Source organism: Sminthopsis crassicaudata, chromosome 2 (genome assembly GCF_048593235.1).
Source record: "Sminthopsis crassicaudata isolate SCR6 chromosome 2, ASM4859323v1, whole genome shotgun sequence".
Lineage (NCBI taxonomy): Eukaryota > Metazoa > Chordata > Mammalia > Dasyuromorphia > Dasyuridae > Sminthopsis > Sminthopsis crassicaudata.
The window spans coordinates 79,429,439-79,441,322 of NC_133618.1; the positions used below are offsets into that span (position 1 = coordinate 79,429,439).

An 11,884-nucleotide genomic window follows, 5' to 3' on the forward strand; every position below is an offset into this window, starting at 1 on the left:
ATCTCTGCACTCCATTGTGGAGCCTTTCATACTACAGTACCAGATATTATTTTACAAACCTCAGAGAGGTTCAGTGAATTGTGTCAGAATGGAAATTATTTCTAACAGCACTTCTTATGGTAGCAAAGAACTGGAAACAAAATAATGTCCATGAATTAGGAATGGTTAAAGAATAAGAAGCTTCACAGGTATGGGATACTGTATTTGTTCTCAGATTTTTTTTCAGTAAGTTAATTGGTTTTGCTGAATTTTTTTTTCCTTTTTTTTTCCCCCTTTGTTCTAATGGATAGCTTCCTGGAAGGAAGGAAGAGATACTGGGAGAAAATCTAGGCATTGTAAAACAAAATATAATAAAAAACTATATTCTTAAAAATGTCAGAGGTGGGATTCAAACCTTAGTTTGGTTTACACTAAATCACTCTGCTTATATCTACAGCTCCGACTTAGTTTACTAATCCAGAAAAACTCTCAAAAAAGTTAGTCTGTTGAAGCCATTTTAGTTTTTATTATTTCCATTTGCCCTTCTAAGTGTACTCATAAATTATACCTTTAAGTAAGATTTAGAATTTGTCAGGAAATGACATCAAACTCATTGGGTTAAATTCTAAAGAATACCTTTCTTTTTTGGAAACTAATGATATTTGCTCTTCTCTACTCTTGTGATATCTCTCACAATTTTCATTTCGTGATGATAAAGACCAACAGATGAAATCACTAAGTTTGGCATTCCAGGATATAATTTATCAAGGTCTGCTGAACTTATTGAGAGTGCTCACAAAACGCCCATTAGGAAACACTGGTTTTATTCCACATGAGAATTACAAGTTACAAAATATACAACTGCACCAATTTGTAGGTTACCTTCAATAACATATAATGTTTCAACTTTTTCCAATGATAAAAGTTCCAATTGTCTATCCCAAGTAGTCATACTCCTCCCCAAAAGCCTGTGTGAAGAACTTTGAATACTCGCTCAAAGATCTCTTATCTCAGAAATCTCTTCCCACATTTTCAATGTATCTAGGGTTTCAATTTGCTCTTGATGCTTTTTTTTTTTTTTTTTAAATAAACTTCAGTCTAAAGATCCTCTTCTTTGATGGAGAAAACAAAAGCAAAAGAGCAATGGTCCCATCCTTTCTTTGTCTTTTTCTTTTCCAATCAAATATGGAATAGGAGCAGAGAGATAAAGGTACTACATTATTGACACCCCCATGCCCCACAACTACATCCACAAGTTTTCAACCATGTTGAAACTTTCCTACAAGCTAACAGTATAATATGCATGGCACAAACATCAGTGCATACTAATGAATGACAAATACTTTATTATTTTTAGATAACAATAATAGTAAAATAAATATTTGATTTTAGTAAACCATTTAGCAACTGCTCCTTAAAATCATACTAAATACCAACTCTCTGTCTTGTTGGTGTTTAAAAAAAAAAAAAAAAATCAAAAATTTATCTTGAAGTAGCACATGATAGTATTCATTTGTAAAAGTGTTCCTATATAATTTCTTATATCATGATTTTAATGTTTAATCTTAAAAAGATTCATGCTTATAAAAGGCATTACTCACCTTAATAAAATTCCTTAAGTCACATAGTAATACTTGTCAGCTACCTACTAAATATATGTGATATGTATAGTAACAATAGTGCCAAGGACAGAAGGCCCACATATATACATTGTTAAAAATGGCAGTGCTAGCTTCCTTGTGCCAATGGTCTAAAAAGTAATTCAGTATCCCTAGTTACTTCTCCTAAATGTGTGAATCTAATATTTTCCATATTTTGATACTTAGTTCAAGAGGAAGCACAAACTATAATTTAAGTGCTATGTTACTAGACATAGAAATATCTTTGTTTTTATTTAAATGAATTGCATGGAATTACTTGTTCTTTTTATATGGTGACTTAAACAAGCTATTTAAGTTTCCTCCTAAAATTTAAATGTGATCACAAACATGTTGGTAACGATCATTGTGGATAGTCTGAGAAATTTCCTATAAAGGTTAGTAAAAATGGTAACATGAAAATGATCTACCACCACTAATGTGGCTAGTTGATAAGTTTTCAGAGAACACTGATAAAATTTGAAAGGATGACAATGTTTTACTAACTGGTTGCACAGAAAAATTTAAGTATTCTTCCATTCAGTCTTTTAATTGTTATGGCCACTCTTCTGATAAATGGGATGAAAAGTGTCAATCTCTACTTTCCCAAATGTTAACGCATTATTAAAATAAGCAGTGGTTTAATTGAAGATGCATTTACAGACATAAAATGCAGGACTACTTAAGAATAAAAACAATGTTTTCTACTTAAAATATAGCAGTCCTGCTTTACTGATTATTGCTAACTATACTTCACATGTGAAAATGGATTTTTATCAGATAAAGTTCAATTTAAAATAAAATCTCTAAATAGAAAGATGAAGATAGCATTTTGGGGACTAGCCACACAGGAAGGCAGCCATATTTTGTCTAGCTTTTAATAACAGTGAGTGCTAAATGACTAAACCAGCTCATGCTTGTTTCAGCATATAATTCATTCTTATTAGCATTGACCTAAACTGACCTTTTAATATTTCATAAATCAAGTAGCCACAATTTTGAGAGTTTCCAAATAGGTCTTATCTATTCCCTGTTAACATGATTTGTACTGTACTTTATTCTAGTTGATCTGTCAACAGGATCTTTGCCTTGCAAACAAGTAATAGGTACTTTTACTAGGACTCATGATAATCAGAATGGCTGCATTGGAAAAAAAAAATAACAGCTTAAAAGTAAGAATATATTAAAATTGTGTTTGTGTTACCAGCTGAATCTCATTAAAAATGAGATTGTATTATAATATAAAAATGTAGCTGTTAATAGAAAAAGAAAACAGGCAAAACTGGTTATAATGTGTCTCATCATTATCACCCCCAACAAGTTGTCCATACTTTTGGTTGCAGTACCTCAATATATCCTGGAAACTCTTCAGAAAAGTACAATTTTGCTGATTTGTGTATTTGTAAACAATGAGTGCCATTACCAAGGCTAAAACCATCATGGAACAATTCCAAAGGTAGAGGTACTGTTATTTCCTAGGAGAATTATAAATAGGTGAGAGGAAAGCATTCCACTAACATGGCCATCTATTACTGGGTAGTAACAAGCTTCACAATCATGCCGATAATCCGTGATCCTCTAGGGCAGGTGCTAAGATCCATGCTGGGGTTCTTGATCTTATCTTGGAGAAGCTGGTCAAGTTCACAACGAAGTTCCTTAACCAACTCTGCCACCTAAAAAAAGAAAACAAAGTTGTAATAACTGGTGAGGACAACAGTAAGAATACACCACTAAAGGAAAATTCACTAACCTATCAATGACAAAAAGGTCTAATTGTTTTGTTTTTTCAATCAGAAAAAGAAAAGCAAGACCCTTCATTTTGTAAACTGTAAACAATTCACATGTGGCTCACCTCAAGCCCTTTACTGCATTAACAAGACCTATTTTAAAGCTAATAAGCTGCATTTTCCAAACTTAATTATAGATGCCTTTATTATATGCCCTAATAGAGGAGAGAAGCATTAAAATAAAATCAAAGCAGATAACAGTAATTTTTATTTGGTTCTGAGCTACATTATAACTTTTTCAGCAGTAGATTTGCATTCTGACTATATTTCAATTAGGCAAATGTTAAATTGAGTTTTCCTTCATTAAATGAAGTATAAGCAAAAACATATTGGGTTAGCAGGGACAGTAAGTCAATTTTAGGTTAAACTATTATTTAAGAAAGGTAACAGTTCTACAAATGACAAATGCTGGAGAAAAAATGCTGGAAAATAGGTCAACCAGTCTAAAAAACAATTTGAAACTATGCCCAAAGGGCTGTTGGTACAAAATTGTACCCACCCTTTGACCCGGAAATACTACCATTAGGTCTGTATTCCAAAGAAAAAATCCAAAAAAAGGGAAAAAGACCTATATATACAAAAATATTTACAGCAGCTTTTTTTTTTTTTAAATAAACAAATAGGCTATATTCAGAATAAAAAGGAAATAAGGAAGGCAGTAAAACCAAATAAGTTAAGAAGGATTCCCATCAGAAAAACTGTATTTTTAACTAGTTTTTTCTTTGTTGTTGTTTTAAAATTTTTTTATAATAATAGTTCTTTATGTTTTAAAATGCATGAAAATACATATACTTTAAAACACGTGCAATACCCATTCCTACAAAAAAACATGTGCTTCAAACCTTTCTCCCTTCTCCTCCCCCTTCCCCAGATGGCAAGCAATCCAATACAGGACAATTCCTCCAAATGTATTTCCAAAATGTATTTATCATGCTGCACAAGAAAAATCCAATCAAAAGAGGGAAAAAATGAGAAAGACAAAACCAAATAAGCAAACAAGAAAAAATGAAAATCCTATGTTGTGATCCACATTCAATCCCCTCACAGTTCTCTCTTTGGGTGCAGATGGCTCTCTCCATCATGTCTATTGGAATTGGCCTAAATCACCTTACTGTTGAAGAGAGTCATGTCCATCAGAGTTAATCACATAATTTTGTTATTACTGCGTACAATATTCTCTTGGTTCTATTTACCTCATTTAGCATTTACAGGCCTCTCTGAAAGCATTCTGCTGATCATTTTTTAGAGAAAAATATTCCATAACATTCATATACCCTAACTTTTCAGCCATTCTCCAATTGATGGGCATCCACTCATAGTTTCCAGTTCCTTGCCACTACAAAAAAGTCTGCTACAAACATTTTTACACATGTGAGTTTTTTTCCCCTTTTACATGATCTCTCTGGGATATAAGCCCAGCAAAGACACTACTGGATCAAAGAGAATGCACAGTTTGACAGCTCTTCGGGGGTAGTTCCAAATTACTCTCCAGAATGGTTGGATAATTTCACAGCTCCACCAGCAATGTCTTAATGTCCCAGTTTTCCCATATGCCTTCCAACATTTAGCATTATTTTTTTCCTATTATATTAGCCAATCTGGGAAGTGTGAAGTGGTACCCCAGAATTTTCTCAATTTATATTTCTCTAATGAATAGTAATTTTTAAAAATAGTTTTTATTTATCAGATATTTGCATGGGTAATTTCATAACGGACAATTGCCAAACAGTTGGTTTGCTGAACAAAAAGAATCAGACTTTGAAATAGTGTACATTTAGCCTGTGAAGGAAATCCAAAACGCAGGCGGACAAAATAAGAGAGATTGGGAATTCTATGTAGTGGTTCATAGTCATCTCTCAGAGTTCTTTCGCTGGGTATAGCTGGTTCAGTTCATAATGATCTCCTGGTCCTGCTCATTTCACTCAGCATCAGTTCATGTAAGTCTCTCCAAGCCTTTCTGAAATCATCTTGTTGGTCATTTTTTACAGAAAAATAATATGAATAGTGATTTAAAGCATAATTTTATATGTCTGTAAATGACTTTAATTTCTTAGTCTGGATAATATCTGTTCAAATCCTTTGACCATTTGTCAGTTGGGAAATGGCTTGTATTCTTATAAATTTGAATCAAATCTCTATGTTTTAGAAATGAGGCCTTTATCAGAAACCTTGGATGTAGAATATATTTGCTATAGCAGCTCTTTTTGTGGTGACAAAGAATTGGAAATTGAGGGAATGCCATCAATTTGGGAATGGCCAAACAAATTGTGGTATATAATTGCGATGGAATACTATTATGCTGTAAGAAATGACAAAAGGGATGGTTTAAAAAAAATCTAGACGACTTTTATGAACTAACACAAAGTGAAGTGAACACAATTAGGAGATCACTGTACACAGTAATAGCAATATTGTAATGATGACTATGAAAGACTTAGCTAATTGTGATCAATACAATGATCTAAGTATTCTAAAGGACTCATGATGAAGAATGCTATCTAATTTCAGAAAAAGAACTAATGAACTCTGAGTCAAATTGAAGTATAATTTTCTAATTTTATTTTTCTGGCTTTGTATTATGTGGTTATCATGGAAACATTTTGCATAATTTCACATACATAGTTGATATACTGTCTAACTTCTTAGTGGGTGAAGAAGACACTAAAGGGAAAAGGGAGGGAGAGAATTTGGAACTCAAATTAAAAAAAAAAAAAAGAAATGATTTTTTTTTTTTAAGAAAGCATAGAACTCAGAACTATGACCTTTGAATTCTCATTTCATTATTTAGCTATTACTTTTTGCACTTTTATTATTTGCATTTTATTATACTTCACATTATCAGAGTCTATGCTGACAATGTGTTCACATCTCACTATTTTACCTAATTACCTGATGGGAAGCAGCTGCAAAACGAATCCAACCATCATCCAGGGATACAATAAACTCTCCCCTTTGAAGCCGCACGTTCACCTGGCCTCCACCAAACAAGAGCAGTGGGTACACAGATACCATGCTGCAGTCCCGGATGAACACTCGACTGGTCTTGATCTTCTCATGGTACACCAGGTAGGGGCTATCAAAGTGTCTCACCTGTAACAAGAGATTATTGGCAGCATCTAATTTCTCCTTCAGTAAATTCAACTAAAATGAAGCTAGATTCCTATTGTCTCATTGTTATTCAGGCCTACCCAAAAAGCCACTCCCTTTTAGTTTCCATTCACCATCCACTCCCCCTGACTATCACTTCAATCCATATCCACCCCTCATTGTTCTATCCTGACATGGCTGACTCCCTAACCACTTACACACTTAACCTCTTCTTATTCTACTTAAACCCTTCTATTCAACTCACCATCTCCATTAAAGTCAAATAAAATGAGATTTATTAATAGTCAATAATCATTACAGAGTGCTTCTTGTGTGCAGAACAGATACCAATGCAGGAAAAGAAAAAGTAGAAGACTACTCTAGGTAGCTATTTTATAATTTCTAAGCAAAAACTTTTAGAATTCCTGTTTACTGTGAATTTTTGGCAAGACAATGCTTGGGCTGTGAACCAGCTTTGAACAACCACAGTAGAAAGGCAATTTTGCATATGCAAGTTGCCTTGTGCTTTATTAGAGTTTTCTTGAAGTAGAAAAGGTCTCAGAAATGTAATTTGTTTTACATTAGGGCCATTCTCACCAAGTGTTAACATACACAGTGATACTGACCTGATAGTTCACTGAAGAAGGGTGTATATGGACATAATCTTCATTCTTGGTGACAAACTTCAATTCATCTACTTTGGGTTGCATTCTAACAGCTCCTCTACTGGTCTTTTGATATTTTCCTTCTGGAGTTTTCACCTAAATGACAAATAAAACTAAATCTATAATTTGCTTTTTTGTTTTAGAAGGTGTATTTATGGGCAATAAATATAATTTGTTTGAGAGTTCCTGCTCTTCTTTTTTTCTTCTTCCTTTCCTAGTTAACTTATATCACACTCTTGTGACTGTACTGATAGTTACACCTACATTTCATTTCTTTCTTTTTTTTTTTTTAAACCAAGTCATAAAAGAAAAAGGCGAGATGTGTGTCACCAAGCCACAGAGTTGCTATATTAAAGAGAGGATATTTGAAGTTATACACTGTCCAGTGTATAGTCTCTAAAAAACCATGAGACTGCCATTATAAATATTAGATTTTATTTAAGATCCTAGCAAAATATTTCCAAACACCTTTCTAATGTAGGTTTCAAATGATCTTTAAAGTATTTCCATGGTGATTTGAGAAGTAACTAATAATAACTGAATATACTATGTGCAAAGCACTGAGAAATGGTTGAGGATTTGAGGTGACAAGCTGAAAATTAGCTAGAAATCTGAAATGAGAGACTATTGCAGCTGGAGTTCCAACATTTAGTTCGAAAGTTTAAGAGTCTGGCTCAGGTTTGGATTTCTAAAATGTCAAGTGTCAATTGAGTACTACTTCCCAAAGAATTATTCCAACAGAAGGCAGTCATACCACCACTAATCCAGGTTTAAAATAGAGATAATTAATTAAACAGAGATAAATAATATTCCTATGGATAGGTTCAAATGTACATGTTGCAGTTCTTTATTAGGTTATGAAATTTGCACTGATACTTCAAAGGAGAAAGGCTGGCTGATACAATAATATTTATATCTAATTCCACTAAACTAGAAGGATTAAACGATTATTTCACTTCATTCAAAGGATGTTTCAGAAAAGTCTAAAAAAATTTGCTAATTAAAGGAATAATTTTAAATTGTAAAGTGAACATCTTGGAAATTTTTGTCATAAAGCAAAGTAGATTAGAAATTGGTAGACAATCGTAATAAACCAGGGAAATATTCTGTTACCTGTACTACATTTGGATACAAGGCTGCACATAAAATTGCTGATATTAACTTGATATTCTCAGCATTTGAGTTTGCCTGTGGAAGAAATACATGATTAAATCATTATTAGCTTCAGAGATCAGCTGATATGTTTTTCTTTAATGATGAGAAAATTAGGAAAAACAGAATACATCTGTCAAGTCTTGGCTCCTCAGGCCTATGATAGGACACTTCATTTATTTATTTTTTGATAGGACACTTCATTCTCTGACCACTCCCTCAATCTGTCCTCTTATCAGTTCCCTCCCTTTTCTCTCTTATTTCCATAAAGGATAAGATAGATTTCTATACCTAAGTGAGTATTTGTTGTTATTCTCTCTTTGAGGAATAAAATTCAAGGAATGCTCAACCCACTCTTTTCTTTCCCTCCATAGTGCTTTTTCATGTGATATAATTTACCCCATTCTATTTTTCCCTTTGCTCTTCTTCCAATGCAATCCTCTTTCTCAACCCTTAATTTTTTTTGTCACCTCATCAAGTCAGCTCATACCTGCAACCTTTGTCTATGCATACTCCTTTTAATTCCCCAAAAATATAAGATATACTTGATCTTCACCAAGAAGGCCAAGAAGCAACAAGAGATAAACTTCTTTAAAAGTTGTAAGAATCATCCTCCCATGTAGAGATGTAAACAGTTTAACCTTGTTGAATAACTTGTTTTTTCTTTTCTGTTTACCTTTTTGTTTCTCTTCAGTGGTTCACTTTTGAATATATTTAATTTGTACCCAGGTTTAAAAAAAAAGCAAGATTTTTTTTTTGCCTTGGTAAAATGAAAATGCATTCTTCAATACAAATGAGATATAAAGTTGATTTTACTACATTCACACAATGCCTACTCCAAAGGGCTGAAGGCACTTTGTAGACATCCATGAAGTAGTTGAGAATAAATACTATATTTTATAAACTCAGTGGATGTGTAGCAGAGTAGGGAGCATGTTCACATTTTCTATATAAAATGCCTAATGACATTTGAACAAAGTGGTACAAGGATAGCCCAAGGAAGAGCACATCTTACAATTTTCACAAAGAAAGTTATCCTTGGATAGAAAAAATGTCAGATTGTTTTATTTGGATGTGTATTTTTATGAACGATCTTTCCTAGCCCTTGTGGATCTGGGTAGGATCACTAGAAAATGAAATAGCTATGTTTGTTCCATGATGTTTGTTTTGATATCTATTATAAAAATTCAAGGTAGGAAAGTAGCACTAAGCCAGTCCTGGGGTTATATAATGAAGAATGCTTAGTAAGCTATTTCTTAAAGTCAGAGTTTACTTATTTTCTTTCTAGTTAAGGAGAAATGAAGATTTTTTTTTTCCCTTACCTCCTCTCCTGTGGCATCCATTACACCATCTCCACCCTGGGCCCATCTCTTCTCAATATCTCTTGCTCTTAATCCTTCCTTCACAAATCCTATATCTGATAATAATTCTGTGAACTGCCGTTTAAGGCTGGAGATTTCCTAAAAAAAAAAAAACAAAACAAAAAAACAAACAGACAAGATCTTTCAGTGAAGGTACCACTTGATTTATAGAAGAACACAAACAGGAATAGAACAGTGTGGGGCTACAACTTGCACCAATGAATGTTTGCAGTTATCAAGATATGCATGATTTTACTGTATTACTTGGCATAAAAAAGACACTAAGATAAATCAAGCCTTGCTTGACTAAGTTAATAAAGAGGAACAAAAGGAGAGAAGATATATACAAGATATATAGTCTTCCACAGATATTTGCATAGGCCCCAGTTTTGGTGAATTTACAGTGATGAGCTTTAGTATAGTATTTGAAAATCCAAGTCAAGAAGAATGTGAAAACTTGGGAAGTTTTCTATTCTCTCCTTAATTACTCTTTGATAACTACATGCTTAGAATACACAGCTTTCTCTCTCAAATGGACAAAAAACAGCAACCTATCCCATTTTACTTGCCAGGGCATATATGTGACTTGGAATAAGAGAAGAAGATAATGAAATGTTAATGTTCAGGGCCTTTTCCTTATAGCGGAGTATAAATGTGTGGACTGAGAAGAGGAAGATATTTGTTTTAGCTCTAATTCAACTATGGCTATACAATAACAAAGCAGATGAAAATAACAGAACTGAAAAAAATGAGCACTTCTTAAACTTTCTTCCAACTGTTTTATTACATCCAGAAAAATTTGCTCAGTAAGTCACAAATCCAAATTGAAAAAAGAATCCTGAAAGTTTTTTTACACAAAACTGCTTCAAACTGAGGCAAAGAGGGTTAAGTGACTTGCCCAGGGTCACATAATTAGTTATATATCAAAAGCTGGTTTTGAACTCATGTCAATTTTCTTGATTCCAAACTCAGTACTCTACCCACTGCACCATCTAGCTACCCTGTTAATAAGGGTACAAGTACTCTAATCTGAGGTTAGAAGAAGCCTAGCATGATCAAATACACAGGGCTGAAACTATTTATTGGAACACAAATGTCATATTTAAATCTCTCTATATGTTCTGAAAAAAAAATCTATAAATTATTCACTAAATGAGTCCTATTCTAATGCCACATCATGATGTGGAGGTGACCCTGGGTTTTTTGAGATGATATCGACTGAAAAAGTTTCAAATCTATTAGAAACAGACTGTTGCTGGCTATGTGTGGTGAGGCTCCTCAATAGGAGGATGGCAGGCTCACAGGATGAATAATTTTTTGCCACAACATCCAATCTAGTTTTATCATATTACCAGAAAGTTAGCCATGAAGTGATAGATACTTTTTCTAGGCACAAAATGGTTCACTGATGCCTGGAGAGATTTCAACTGACATCAGTCAAGGAAATACTCACATATGTGAAACTTAGATCTTCGAAAAGACTAAAGCATGTGTGAATATTATGCTCTTCAGTCTTAAGAGAACAAAGGAAACCTATATAATTGAATGATGGAAACTTTACAATAACACACCCTTTAGATAGGCAAGAACCTTTGGCTAAAAATGTTATTACTCTCACACACTATTAAAGAAGAATGTACGCTTGTTACTGTCATATAATCTTCAATCCTGGGTCGACAATGTCACCCACATAGAAAAACTGACATCTAGTAAATTTACATTGTATAGAAATCCAGGCAATTAATTCTTCACTCTTCAATGCTATCATAGTTTAGTCTAATCATTCATGAAAGACCAAATACCTATATGTGGAAAGAGAAGAATAAATAGGACATCAAGGAGGAGTATAACAGTGTTTGTAAGAAAGTTTAATGAAGGTCTAAAATTCAAGACTTTGCATAATAATTTTAGACCATGGGATGTATTTGCAGCTAAAGCCAAGAATACTAAAAAATAGTACTTTCATCCGCTAAGGAAGGAGGCTGCAATTTAGCTGGAACAAGTCTCCCCACCTCCTCCAAGAGTGAAGTAAGGAGGAATTAAGGAGAATGCTCAAAAGAATCAAGAGAAGGAGCTGCCATTCTTCAACAAGACTGACTCACCTGCAGAACTCTTCCTGACAGAAAGTTCTCTCTACAATAATTATAACTTGCACGAGCGCCTTCTTTGATGCAAAGCCTCCAACCCTAAATGTTGAAGAAAAATCAAACTCAACT

At 33.5% G+C, this 11,884-nt stretch overlaps 1 protein-coding gene across 6 annotated transcripts in view; it reads right to left on the reverse strand.

Annotated features, from left to right (window-relative positions):
* Positions 1-786: 786 nt before the first annotated feature.
* DHX57 (DExH-box helicase 57) overlaps positions 787-11,884 on the reverse strand; it is a 60,431-nt gene continuing 49,333 nt past the window's right edge. For all 6 annotated transcript variants that reach the window (XM_074286624.1, XM_074286626.1, XM_074286623.1 and 3 more), the window contains 6 exons: positions 11,771-11,854; positions 9,630-9,767; positions 8,269-8,343; positions 7,117-7,251; positions 6,293-6,493; positions 787-3,289 (listed from right to left, as the gene is read on the reverse strand). In XM_074286624.1, the coding sequence (XP_074142725.1) occupies positions 3,146-3,289; positions 6,293-6,493; positions 7,117-7,251; positions 8,269-8,343; positions 9,630-9,767; positions 11,771-11,854 (777 nt within the window). In that variant the 3' untranslated portion in view covers positions 787-3,145. The remainder of the gene's footprint in view (positions 3,290-6,292; positions 6,494-7,116; positions 7,252-8,268; positions 8,344-9,629; positions 9,768-11,770; positions 11,855-11,884) is intronic.